This window comes from Pristis pectinata, chromosome 3 (genome assembly GCF_009764475.1).
Source record: "Pristis pectinata isolate sPriPec2 chromosome 3, sPriPec2.1.pri, whole genome shotgun sequence".
Classification (NCBI taxonomy): Eukaryota; Metazoa; Chordata; class Chondrichthyes; order Rhinopristiformes; family Pristidae; genus Pristis; species Pristis pectinata.
In genome coordinates this window covers 4,433,218-4,447,518 of record NC_067407.1, presented here as the reverse complement: position 1 = coordinate 4,447,518, position 14,301 = coordinate 4,433,218, and the positions used below count along the sequence as shown (strand labels likewise).

The 14,301-nt window shown below is 42.1% G+C and overlaps 1 protein-coding gene across 1 annotated transcript in view; it reads left to right on the top strand.

Annotated features, from left to right (window-relative positions):
- Positions 1-240: 240 nt before the first annotated feature.
- Positions 241-14,301, top strand: part of prkacba (protein kinase, cAMP-dependent, catalytic, beta a) — a 152,668-nt gene continuing 138,607 nt past the window's right edge. Inside the window, exon 1 of the mRNA XM_052010672.1 lies at positions 241-699. Coding sequence (XP_051866632.1) covers positions 654-699 — 46 coding nt within the window. The 5' untranslated portion in view covers positions 241-653. The remainder of the gene's footprint in view (positions 700-14,301) is intronic.

Genomic DNA, 14,301 nt, shown 5'->3' with positions numbered 1-14,301 from the left:
CAGAGCTCAACCTAACCTGCTTGCGGCCAGAAGCCCCGCCTCTCCGCCCGTTACGTCACCGTCCCGCCAATTTATAACCGCCCTCACGTGACTCACGGCTTTTTTTCCCCCTTCCCCTTCGCAGGGAGCGGGTGACGTCACGCCACCCGCTCCCTGCGAGCGGCGGGAGGGGGCCTCCGTGACGTCACGGCGCCGGCCACCCTCCCGGCCGGGGTTGTGTGTGTGTGTGTGTGGGGGCGCGCCTGGCCGGCGTGCGCGCGCACACCCGGCCAGCGTGAGCGCGCCCGGTGGGTGGGTGGGTGCAGGCAGCGAGTGTGTGTGTGTGTGTGCGTGCGCGCGCGCGCCCGGCCGTCACTTCCGGCAGCGAGTTGGGTTGCGGAGTCGCGGTGACGGAGGGCCCGTCGAGGAGACGGAGGGTCGCAGGGGCCCCGAGGCAGCGCCGAAACCCCGCCGCCAGCAGCTCCCGGGACGGCCGTCGCCCGGCTTCTCCTTTTATTTTTTTTAAAAATATTTTTTCCTCTCTCTCCGCCTTGAGGGGGAAGTGTGTGTGTGTGTGAGGAGAGCGAGGGGGGGTGGGGGCAACGCCACCAGCAGCCGCAGCCGCCCGCCCACCAGCTTCAGCCGTCGAGCGTCGGCCGGCTCTCCCCCGAAGGATGGGAAACGCTGCCACCGCCAAAAAAGGCAACGAGATCGAGAGCGGTGAGTGGGCGGATGGCGGAGGGCAGAGGGAGGGGAGGGGAGGGGAGGGAGGCCGGTCCCGGGGGCTCATTCATTGCCACCGCCGCCCCGCTCCCACTGCCACTGGCGGTCGGGCCCGGGGCCTACTGCAGCCGGGCCTGGGCTGGGCTGGGCAGGACATCTGGTGTCTGTGTGGTGGACGGGCGCACACACCACACACGCACACGTATATAAACACACTCACTCACACACACACGCATATACACGCACACTCACACACATACACAAGCGCATACAGAAGCACTCAGACACACACACCACATATAAACACACACACACACATATACACACTCACAAGCACACACACACGCACAAACACACACACACGCACACAGTCAGACAGCAGCAGGAGTAGACACAGACCTACACAAAGAATGACATGCAGGCACTCAAGGAAAGAGGCGAATTAAAAAAAATAAAGAACATGCAGCTAGAAAGACATAACCACAATGAAAGAGCTTGGCACAGCAATAGAAAGGTGCACACCTCCACGAAAACAGACACAGAAGGGCAGACACAGTCTGATGTGTGCACACACTACACCCAAGAAAAGGCACACACCCATATACATGCACTGTGACAAACAAACACGGGATTAGTTTCCACGTTCTAATACCTTCAGTATTTTAAAAAAGATTGTTAGTTTTCCAATCCAGTTTGTTCTGTGTTTTGGGTTGTAGGACTGCTTGTCTATTTTTAGAAAATGGGTTGGTGCTTTCTAAGGTAAAGTGTTGAATGCATCTTGAGGCCTTTTCGCTCCTGCAAATGAGAGTATCAGCAAGCAGAGGTTTGCAGACTAGCATTGTTTTGCTGTACACTACAGGAAAAGTAATCTGTTATTACTCCCCAACAGTTATGGTCTATTCATTTCTTTCAGAATCTTGCCTGTTTTAAACCCTTGAAGCTTTTAGATATCCACATTGCTAACATTTTTACTCATTTGTATGACTGCCTAGTTGTGCAAGATAAGTCAATTAGCTGGTTGCTCTCAATTTATTTTTGTCAACTTCTGCGCACAGCTATGAAGTCTGCAGTCATTTGCGATGTGCATAGGTTTTCAGGTGGACAAAACTGTAGGAAATGTGAGTTTTAAATATTTTTAAAATGTTTTCGCTGATATCTTTTGTTATGCCTCAAGTGCTGTGAGCTAAAGTAACTTGTGAATTTGAACTGTTCTTGTTTTATTATGGTATACAGGGTATACAATTTCATGCAATCTCTCAGTGTAGAGACTGCATTCACATAGAGGAATAGAATGTTTCATGTCACTTTCAGAATGATTCCCTAGAACAATTAGAAAATGAAACTCAAACTGTTATCTGTACAGCAGTCTAAAGGCAAAAGTGTTGGCTGTTACGATGGTGATCTATTTTTGGAATGTGGTTTTGCAACATTAGACTCTGGACATTTTATGATCTTTGAAATGTTTCATAGTAACTTGCCAAATTATTGGGAAATGTGAGGATTTTTACCTTTGTTCACCGATTAAATGTCTGAAGTTTTATAACACTTTCACAAAATGGTAAGCTTTGATGTCTAATGAGATTTTAAACTATCCCAATTGAAATTTGTATCTTTGTCATTGAAATGATTAAAAATTATAACTTATTTGACATGCCTGTGTCATTACTTATACATTCTACCATTTTGAAGGAAAAATTACATGTTGAGCATTTTCAAACAAGTAGTTCCTTGCAGTGTATTAATTGCGTGATTTATGATGGTTGACTGAAAATAGCCTGGATAAATGGCAGTAATTTTGGCTTAGTCATTGATCTATTGATGAGGATATTATCATGCATCAAGCATGGTGTATCATGGCTGTTGGTGGCTATCACAACTTCTGTTGCTCTGGAAAACAGTATAGTGAAAACAAAATGACTTCCATTAACTCTGCACTGTAATAGAAATGCATTGCAACTAGTAATCTTAGTGAGCTTTAGATTGTTGATTGGCATTTTTCATGTGGTTGGTCATTAATTGAGCATGATAACTTCAATCCACTATTCTCTATATAAAATGTTACATTTCTAAAAATTATTAAATTGTGAATATTTTAGGTCCAACAATTCAAACAAGATTCAATATTGGTAGATAGTTGATATAGTCCTGAGTGATTAGAAACACCTTTATGACTGGATCTAAATGAAGTTCTTTGATAATTTTAGATGCAAAAGCATACATTGGGAATTTCCTCTGGGCAGCTTCCAATTAATGAATCCCCCATATATTTGTATACATGTGTATTTTTCTGCTGGGATTACTTGAAGCTAATTGGGATAACCCCCCCCAAGAAAATTGTCAGTTAACAACAAATATAGAGTTTCTTTAATCCACAGGGCCTCCATCATTCAGAGATGATGTACAGTTACTCTACTGTGCCTTTGAAAAGACCAGAATTAATCTGCCTATGCACTTTTCTGCAGAGATTAGTCCAGGCCCCTTTTGGTTGATTTGCCAAAAATGATCTGGTGTCTAAGCCAGACTGTTCCCTTTGCTTGCAATCCTGAGGGGAGGTTTATTTCACTAATCTGACCTTGTTCAAGGCTTTTGAATTGTCAGAAAACACTGAAAATTCATTGCCCATTCTTTAATGATTTAAACCAAGTACCCTTCATTGGTCCCTTCTTGTGTTTTCTGTCCTTTTTCTTCACAGGTTTTGTTTTCATCCCCTTGTCAACTTTGCCTGGAATTACTTGTACAATGACTTTACAATTAATTTGCCTCTTTTTGAATTGTGACCAAAATTGCACAACATTTTAAGAATTAATCTCGTCACTGACCTCCATTGTGACCTGTATAACTTATCCTATTTCATAACCTTGTTTCTAGGTAGCACTCTCAAAGATATTTTTGGACTGAGAAAGAGTGTTTAGTTTTCCAGCTTTTACTGGAAAATTTTAAACTAAATCTTTTTATTCATATTTTTGTCATTGGGTCATGTGCAATAGCATGCACTTATCCAGATTAAAATGGTTTTGTGTGCCACAGATCAGTACCAAACCTTTCTGAAGGTTTTATTTCCATTGCACACAGAGAATCCCTACCTTGTAAATCAATACAGTAAGATGTTCTGAAGATTATTTTAAATTCTACTGTAATATTCTATAAATTAGTGGTGCATTCCAACTTGTGCGTAGTTCTGTCATTATTGTAATTGGTAGAGAGCTTCGGGTTGCGGGTTAATTTTTCAGGTGGAGGTGAAGAAATTGCATTCCTTGGTGGCAATGGGTGCCTGATGAAATAAGCAATTACTGTTATTAGTTGGAGTGGGGGGAACTAGAAGGAACAAAATCATTCTAAAGTGGTACTTGACAAAAATTGGTATTGGTCTATTATTGTCATTTGTACCAAGGTACAGTGAAAAACCTGTCTTACAAACTGATCATACAGGTCATTTCATTACACAGTGCAGTTACATTGAGTTAGTACAGAGTACATTGAGGTAGTACAGGTAAAAACACTAACAGTACAGAGTAAAATGTCACAGCTACAGAGAGATTGCAGTGCACTAAGGTGCAAGGTCACAACAAGTTAGATCGTGAGGTCAGAGTCCATCTCATTGTATAAGGGAACCGTTCAATAGTCTTATCACAGTGGGGTAGAAGCTGTCCTTAAGTCTGGTGGTACGTGCCCTCAGGCTCCTGTATCTTCTACCCGATGGAAGAAGAGAGAATGTCCCAGGTGGGTGGGGTCTTTGATTATGCTGGCTGCTACACCAAGACAAGGAGAGGTAAAGACAGAGGCTGGTGTCCGTGATGTGCTGGGCTGTGTCCCCAACTCTCTGCAGCTTCTTGTAGTCTTGGGCAGAGCAGTTGCCGTACCAAGCCATGATACAGCCAGATAGGATGCTTTCTATGGTGCATTGGTAAAAGTTGGTGAGAGTCAAAGGGGACAAACCAAATTTCTTTAGCCTCCTGATGAAGTAGAGGCGCTGGTGAGCTTTCTTGGTCCCGGCATCTACGTGATTTGACCAGGACAGGTTGTTGGTGATGTTCACTCCCAGGAACTTGAAGCTGTCAACCCTCTCGACCTCAGCACCATTGATGTAGACAGTTGCATGTACACTGCCCCCTTTCCTGAAGTCAATGACCAGCTCTTTAGTTTTGTTGACATTGAGGGAAAAGTTGTCATGACACCATTCCACTAAGCTCTCTATCTCCTTCCTGTACTCTGACTCATCGCTGTTTGGGATACAACCTACAAGGGTGGTATCATCTGCAAACTTCTAGATGGAAATCATTAATGTTGATAAAACACCAATTGCAATACCAGAGTTTGACAGAATTGTATGCAACTTCCTGCTAATCTCCCAATTCATATGTGAACTTCATACATAAGGATCCCATTGTGAGGTCTCTAATTCCATATAATAGTTTAAAAAAATTTATATTCCTCCTTTGTGCCATTTTTTTATTCTAGTTGTATTCACAGGAGTGGCTGTTTCTTGGCAGTTGCCTTGTACTATTTATTGGCCAAACAGTCTCCTTCTGTGTCATTGATAACATCTATGCCTGTTCCGAGGAGAGCAATTCACCCCCGCACCCCCCCCCCCCCCCCGGCAATATATCCTGTCGTATATGTCCATCGATTTGCTTTGATTCTTTTTGCTTTTAACCTCTGCACAACACCCAAGATCAGGATTGAACCCAGGTTCCTGGAGCTTGGGGACAGCGGCACCAAACTGCTGTGCCATAGTCCGTCCTTTGTGCTAGTACTTTCCGCTGCTGGGTGAATAGGAGCTTGGGACAGAAAAAGTAATAGTTTGCTTAATTTGATGCAAGTTTTGCAGTAGAAAATCCCGACAAATATAACTAGAGTGGAGCAAATAATACTAGTCCAGATGAAGGGTTTTGACTTGAAACGTTGACTGTTCATTTCCCTCTATAGATGGTGCCTGACCTGCTGAGATTCTCCAGCATCATGTCTATTCCTCCAGATTCCAGCAGTCTCTTGTCTCCATAGAATAGTAACACTTTTATTCTGTGCTGTCAACAACAATAAAGTGCTTAATGTTTCAGCTCCTTTGCAAATTGTAGGGGACACACTGGTGGGAGAAGAAAATTATAGTTGCATTGCAAATGAAAGGAGATACTTCAAAGTGCATGTTTCCAAGTGTTTGTAAAGATTTCTCAACCTATTGCCAGTTTTTGCCATAAAAAAAGGCGGGGTTAGTTTAAAGGGAAAAGCGTAGTAAACATTGGAGGTTAATGTCAAGAGGGCATGGGCTGTTAGAATTGGCACAAGTGGTAAATAAAGTTGACTTCAGAGAAGTGCAGTGTCGTTCATTACAGCAAGAAGAAAGAGAAGCCATGATACAATTCCAAAAATGGTGAAAGAAAATGGGACTTTAGTATGTATTTGCATAAATCTTTGAAGGTGTTAGGGCAGGTTGAAGGTAGTTAGCTAATAAAAGGTTTGAGATTCAGGCCATACCTAAGAAGTTGAAAAACCCAAATGTACTTAAGGTAGCTCTGCTGCATACCTGGTCTTTTCTATTATCTCTAAATGACCCTGATGATTAGAGACATTTAGCACCAGTTGAAATGGATTTATTTAACATGCATCTAAAGCACCTGACTTTTGTAAATTAATTAAAACCACTTTTTAGAAGAAAAAACATCATTTAACTTTAATGATCAATGGCCACCTTGGGATGAATGGGGTAGTGATAGTTGCCGTATAGTTGAGGAACTGAGTACAAAGTCTATCTGGTCCCTCGGGTCAGTATAACACATCATACTGCAACCAGCACATTGCCAGTGATTTTCTGCACCTTTGGCTAGTCTTCAGTCTGACCTTGTGAAATGCTGGTTAGCTTACAACTGGAGTGTTGTCCACTTCTGGTTACATTCTGTAGGAAAGAAATGAAAGCTTATGGGGCTGCAGAAAAGAAATTTCAAGAATTGTTCAAGGGAAGACTGGTTTTGGTTACTTGTGCCTCTTGCCAAACTAGGGCAAGAGGACTGAGCTTAGATGGGCATCTTGGTTGGCATAGGTGAGTTGGGCCAAAGGGCCTGTTTCTGTGCTGTATTACTCTGACTCTGTCCTAGGATTCAGCGCAGTAGTGTAGCGGTCAGTGTAACGCTTTACAGCGCCAGTGACCCGGGTTCAAATCCGGCCACTGTCTGTAAGGAGTTTGTAAGTTCTCCTCGCGTCTGCGTGGGCTTCCTCTGGGTGCTCCAGTTACCTCCCACATTCCAAAGACGTACAGGTTAGGAAGTTGTGGGCATGTGTTGGTGAGGGAAGCGTGGCGACACTTGCGGGCTGCCCCCAGAACACTCTACGCAAAAGATGCATTTCACTGTGTGTTTTGATGTACACGTGACTAAAGCTATCTCATCTCATCATAAGTTTGCTAAAAGTAATATGAAAGAAGAGTGTCAATCTGAAATGTCAACCATTCTTCTCCCTTCATAGGTGCTACCTGACCTGCTGAGTTCCTCCAGCAGCTTGTTTTTAAACAGCATCTGCAGTCTCTTGTGTATCCAACATGAAAGTGTGACTCAGTAGGCAAGTGTGTGACTAGCCCACTTTATACTGAGCTGGCACTGCAAAGTGGCTAGAAAGAGTGATGTCATCCTCAAAAATCAACATTGCCGAATCCTTCAGTGGAGATGATGGTAGAACTGAGGCTACAACTATCTAGCACAGTTGTTTATCACTGTTCCGCATGTTCTCAGTGTGTGTTCTTGCAACATTTAAAGCTAGCTCCACAAGTTCTGTGTGCTTGTTCTGTGAGGAGAGTTCCCTATTGCCATTGCCAGGTGCTCATGACAAGACCTAGAAATACGACTTGTGGCATCTTAATTGTTGCACTTCATGGAGATTTGTTGGCAGATTACACAGGAATGCTTTGCATTGTACTGTATAAAGGATAATACTTAAATAATGGCGTGTTTCTGAAGAACCGACCAGTTTGGGTTTCGTACATGCCACTGGATCTGGTGGTTGTTTAATGTATCTCTTTGTGCTTGGGATGTCTACGTTTATTCACATAAGTGATTAAATCGTGGTGCTTCTGGCCTCTGGAAACCCATTCCTTTGAACATCTGCTTTGTTATTTCCCAACTTTTCAATACCTTCTTTCATGTAAGCGAAATATTTTGAAACACTTCAGTGTGTTCAAGATGTTATAATGGTACAAGTTTTGATCCTTAAAGTGGGGGAAAAAACTGAACCCTGCACAGAGTAAAGTTGACACACAGAATTTGATTTGAATCATCATAGTAACGGTATAATAATAGAATTGATTTGTTAAAGTTAATAATTCCACGATTCTGATTTCTGGATAAAATTTCATTAAAATTGGAGTGGGGAATTGCATAAGGGTAAAAAGAATGGTCACGTTCCCTTGGGTGCTCTGCCATTCAAGAAGATCGTAACACACCTGCTTCACTGCCATTTGGCCACCCAACCACCACATACTTTGAATCCCCTGGATTCCCAAAAAATCTTCAGTTTCAGCTTTAAGTGTGCTCTGAAATATATTCTATAATCAGCACAATGCACCAGGGTAGAGAATTTCAAAAATTCACAAATTTGCAAATGATTTTTTTAATTTTGCGACTTTAATCTTATATTTAAAAGAACTGCCATAATTCAAGGATGTGAAGGGATTTATGTTAGAAACAGTTTTAATACTTCAATTTTTACAGCACTTATTGATGTGCCCTTTAAGCTAGTTATCAGATTTTAAACACTGGCTCAGTTTCATTAGAAATGAATCACTGCATTAAAAACAATTTGCTGCAAACTCTTGGCAACATTCAAAGAGAGAATGAGTTAACTTTTGAGGCGAATGACCTTCCAGATTATGTATCTTGGGTTACTGCACCCGTTGACGATTGGATTTGCACTTCAGTCATTTCCTTTAATACTGTGGATTGCTTTTATTTGTAATGTTTCAATTTATCCTTCAGAACATAGTTGGAGACTTACATTTATTATTTTTAATATTTTAAATCTTTATATCCCTGGGTTGAGGAAGCATTATTATATTTACTACACTCCCAAACATCAAAATATGAAGAGAACATTGCTTTTTTCCGAACATAACAGGTTTATGTTATTTGATTATAAAGTGATGTTTAGGTGAAGGGTTCCCCAAATATATTATACATTGGCTGTGAGGAATAATAGGCATCAACTAGGGACTCCACCACTTTGTGTCTGGGAAATAAGTGTGGGAATGGGGTTGCTCTGAGAACTGGCATAGATTTGAAATGCTCCTCCTTTGTCATAATAAAATATGAACATAGATAAAAGTTAATGTTGTTACAGTTCTTGTCTGTATACAGACAATAAAAATGCAGATTTGATGAGTCTCCGTGGAATTAACTGATCTTGACCAGATCAGTATTTGGATGCCGTAGTTGCTGTTGGTTGGCCTCAAAATAATGGGTTGTATATTTCATAAAGAACCTTTATTGAAGAATTCTTCAAAGTGCTCATTAGTGAATAGAATAGTACAACACAGGAACAGGCCCTTCAGCCCACCACATCTGTGCTTGTATGTGAAGTTTGAGGAATGTTGGCACTTGCCTTCAACAAAGAAAATCAGATGAAGTAGAATGATTTGGAATAGAATAATTGTAAGTTTGCTAACATTAGTAACTTTGTCAAATATATTGTTATTGTACTTAACAAAAACAAACCTACCAGTAAAAACAGTCGTTAAAGTGAGAGCTTGATACAAATTCCTGTTAACCAAGTTACAAAACACAGAATTGACTGATTAGTAATTCCATGGCTCTGATTTCCAGATGAAATGCCATTATTCTGGACTTGATAATAAAACTGCCATTTAGGGAGGATGTGCAAGTACATTTGTTTATGTTACTCTAGCTGTGAAATCGAGCCAGTGAAAGGATTTAGTTCAGAATTTATAATGTTGGCCCTGAACAACTGAGATGTTGTGTACGTGTTCTGGGAAGTTAACTCACCATGTTCTGTGGCGAGCTCCTTTTTTTCCAGCATAAACGGTCATCTTGTATTGGAAATGGAACAGATGTCATATAACCTTGTGTGATAGTTGCAGAATTAAATCAGCATTAATTAGTCATAAAAAGCTGCAGCTGGTGGAAATCCAAAATAAAAATGATTATAGGTCAGGCAGAGTTAACATTTCACATGAATCTGAACTGAAAGATCATCGATCTGAGAACCATAGAACCATACAGCACAAAACAGGTCCTTCAGCCCACCATGTTGTGCTGTCCATCGAACCACCCTCACACTACCTAACCCCTTCCTCCCGCATATCCCCCCATCCCACACTCCTCCATATGCCTATCCAACAAGCTCTTGAACCTGTCCAATGTATCTGCCTCCACCACCACCCCAGGCAGTGCATTCCATGCACCAACCACTCTCTGGGTGAAAAATCTCCCCTGAACCTCCCACCTGTAACCTTAAAGCCATGCCCTCTCGTCTTGAGCATTGGTGCCCTGGGAAGGAGGCGCTGACTGTCTACTCTATCTATTCCTCTCAATATTTTATATACCTCTATCATGTCTCCTCTTATCCTCCTCCTTTCCAGTGAATAAAGCCCTAGCACCTTAAGCCTCTCGTCATATTCAATACTCTCTAATCCAGGCAGCATCCTAGTAAATCTCCTCTGCACCCTCTCCAATACCTCCACATCCTTTGTATAATGAGGTGACCAGAACTGAACACAGTACTCTAAGTGTGGCCTAACTAGAGTTTTGCAAAGCTGCATCATCACCTCGCGGCTCTTAAACTCAATCCCACGATTTATGAAAGTCAACATCCCATTGGCCGCCTTAACTGCTCTTTCCACCTGTGAGGCAACTTTCAATGAACTGTGAATATGAACCCCCAGATCCCTCTGCTCCTCCACACTGCCAAGTACCTTGCCATTCACCCAGTACTCTGCCCTGGAGCTTGTCCTTCCAAAGTGTACCACCTCACACTTCTCTGGATTGAACTCCATCTGCCACTCGTCAGCCCAGCTCTGCATCCTATCAATATCCCTCTGTAAGCTCCGACAGCCCTCCACACTATCCACAACACCGCCGATCTTAGTGTCGTCCGCAAACTTACTAACCCAGCCGTCCACCCCCTCATCTAAGTCATCTATAAATATCACAAGAAGTAGAGGTCCCAGAACCGATCCCTGCGGGACACCACTAGTCACTGCCTTCCAATCCGAGGGCACTCCTTCCACCACAACCCTCTGCTTTCTACATGCAAGCCAATTCCTAATCCACACAGCCAAGCTTCCTTGGATCCCTTGGCCTCTGACCTTCTGAAGAAGCCTACCATGAGGAACCTTATCAAACGCCTTACTAAAATCCATGTAAACCACGTCCACCGCACTGCCCTCATCAATCTTCCTGGTCACCTCCTCAAAGAACTCTGTCAGGCTTGTGAGGAAAGATCTTCCCTTCACAAAGCCATGCTGGCTGTCCCTAATCAGTCCATGATCCTCTAAACATAAACTTTGTTTCTTTCTCCACAGATGCTGCTTGACCTGAGTATTTTGAGAATTTTCTGTTTTGGGTGGTGACAATCTAGACTAGGATTCTGTGAACTGAGAATTGCATTGACCATGTTAGTCTTTAAGTCAGGAAGTATAGAGAAGTTAATTTGTGTTGCTCTTGTGCTCTGCCTGTTGCATATTTTATGGGAGATGGCAATGGCTTTTTATTTTAATGAGTTAAGAATTTAGAATGTTTGTTTATTTTAGATTAAGCATCATATTAGATTGGATTTTTATAGTACAGAAATGGGTACTGTGGCCAAAAAGCTCTATGCCTAATGTTCTGGGATCTCCTTCGAACTTAAATATTAAATTACATGATCTCCAGTTTGAATACTGCTACTCTTTTACATTTCCCAAAGTTATCATATCTCTGCTGTTTTCTTGGAATATTAAATAATGTCTTAACTCACTAACAAACTTTGGAGGAAAGGTTACCTTTGCCAAATTTATTCTTGCAGTTCACAATAACGTCAGAACACACCGCCATTTGCCACCTGAACAATGGAACGTGTTAGAAAGACACAGCAGGTCAGGCAGACTCTGTCAAGAAAGAATCAGAGTTAACATTTCTCTCAGAACTTGGAATTGATAAGGAGACATTAGCTGTCCCGTTGTGACAAAAAAAATTAATGGACCTGAAACTTCACTTTTATTTCTCTCTCCAGATGCCTGACCTGCAGAGTTTTTCCAGCATTCTGTTTTATTTTGGATTTATAATGTCTGCGGTTTTCTTTTAATTCCATTTGCCTCCCTTTGCATTGTGGTGAAGAGAATTACACGGGGAATACTTTTAAGTGCTCTCTTCCAGTTTTAATGCTTGATAGTATTGGTTTTCTGATTAGTAAAATGTTCCGACTTAAAACATTCTACTTCCTCCAAGATACCTTTCATGTTGTAAAAGCAAAAGCAGTACACAAAGGTGTTAATGCAAATCTCCCAAATTGACAGTCAGCATTGATACTGTTCTGTGGAGTGGTTAGCTTGCTAATAGCAATGTGAAATGCAAGTCTTGATCAAAAGGAGGAAATACTTCTGTAAGTTAGAATGTTTCCCACACTAAACATGAACATACTTTGAAGGAAAGTTGGGTAGTGGGAGTAGGGAGAAGTGTTTGTGTGTACAGAAGGAAGTGTTTCAGAAGTGTCTTTGTCCCCTCTCTACCCTTACCCATTTGATTGTTTCCAATGGTGGGAGTAATTACTATTACCAAGGTTCGAAGTTCTAAAACTCCCTCCCCATCCTCTCCATCTCTCTTCTCAAATCTTGGATATTTTGCCTCTTTTGTAGCATCTTACCTGATGGCTTTCTTTCCCTTTGAAAATGCCACAAAACTAGACAGAAGATTTATTTTTGAGGAGGAAAGAGAGAGGCTCAGGGAACGAATTTTAGAACTTAGAATCTCGGCAGCAGTGGAACAATTAAGCTTTTGGGTGCTAACTAGCCACTATTAAGGAGTGAAAATCTTTGTCAAAGTTTATAGGATTATAAAATATTACAAAATTTGGAATGGTGAGACTTTGGAGGGATTTTAAATGACGGGGATTTTAAAACACAGATGTTGCCTAACGGAATGCTGGAGGAACTCAGCAGATCAGGCAGCATCTATGGAGGAAAATAAACAGTCGACTTTTCAGGCCGAGACCCTTCATCAGGACTGGAAAGGAAGAGGGCAGAAGCCAGAATAAGGTTGGGGGAGGAGCACAGGCTGGCAGGTCCAGGTGAGAGGGGGAAGGTAGGTGGGTGGGGGACGGGGATGAAAGGGAGTGATGTGAGAAGCTGAGAGGTGATGGGTAGAAGAAGCGAAGGGCTGAGGAAAGGAATCCAGTAAGATTTTTTATTGGTCACATGTACATTGAAACACACAGTGAAATGCATCTTTTGCGTAGAGTGTTCTGGGGGCAGCCCGCAAGTGTCGCCACGCTTCCGGCGCCAACATAGCACGCCCACAACTTCCTAACCCGTATGTCTTTGGAATGTGGGAGGAAACCGGAGCACCCGGAGGAAACCCACGCAGACACGGGGAGAACGTACAAACTCCTTACAGACAGTGGCCGGAATTGAACCCGGGTCTCTGGCGCTGTAATAGTTACGCTAACCGCTACACTACCATGCCTGCCCAGTAGGAGAGGGCAGTTGACCATGGAAAAAAGGGAAGGAGGTGGGGAATAGATGGGCAGGTCATGAGGGTGGGAGACAGGAAAGAGAAGGGGTGAGTGGGCCACAGGAACGGGAGTTTGTGTAAGTCGGGTCAGAACCATGGGGTAAGAGATTGGTTCAAGGTAGGACAGTTTTCAATTTTCACAGGTTGAGCGAGTAGTGAGGGGGGTCTGACAGAGTGCATTTGGAATTGTAAAATTCTAAAGATAACAAAGGAATCAGTGAAGGATTTCACCAGCAAACTAGCTGAGGCAGGGTGGAGTTGGCTGATGTTGTGAAGGTGAAAATAATTTGGTACATGAGTGTGAAATGCAAAACTTCACTTAGTATACAAAGATCCACTTGACACTTGATTCTAAAAGAGATTTTGGGCATAAGTATTGCAGTTCTTTACTTTTGCAATGTGCAATATTCAGTCAGTATTTGGAAGCTGAGCTCTGGTAGTTAGCACTTTGTGAAGAGTTTTATCTGCCTGGCTGTAGAAGTTCCATAGAATAATATTACTTATCTCTACATAAGATATGCTGTTTGATATTCAGCAACCAATAATACATTACTTGTGGAAACCACAATATTTAGAATTTAAAGGTAATGTTTTGAGCTGAGTTTTGATAGAGCCACAGAATTGAATCCTTTGGAAGGAAAAGTGGTTCGATGTTATGTTCACAAAATAATTGTCAAGAGTATTGTGCATCACTGTAAATTTGCATATTTTGATGATGGAATTTCTTAAAGATGAGGATTCCCAGTTACCTCAGAGCAGAGAACTCAAATGTCAACTCCATAATGTTTATATAATCCACAGACCCCTGAAAGTTGCCTCACAAGTGGATAGGGTAGTTAAGAAAGCTTATGGGATGTTAGCTTTCACAAGTCGAGGGATCGCGTTTAAGAGCCAT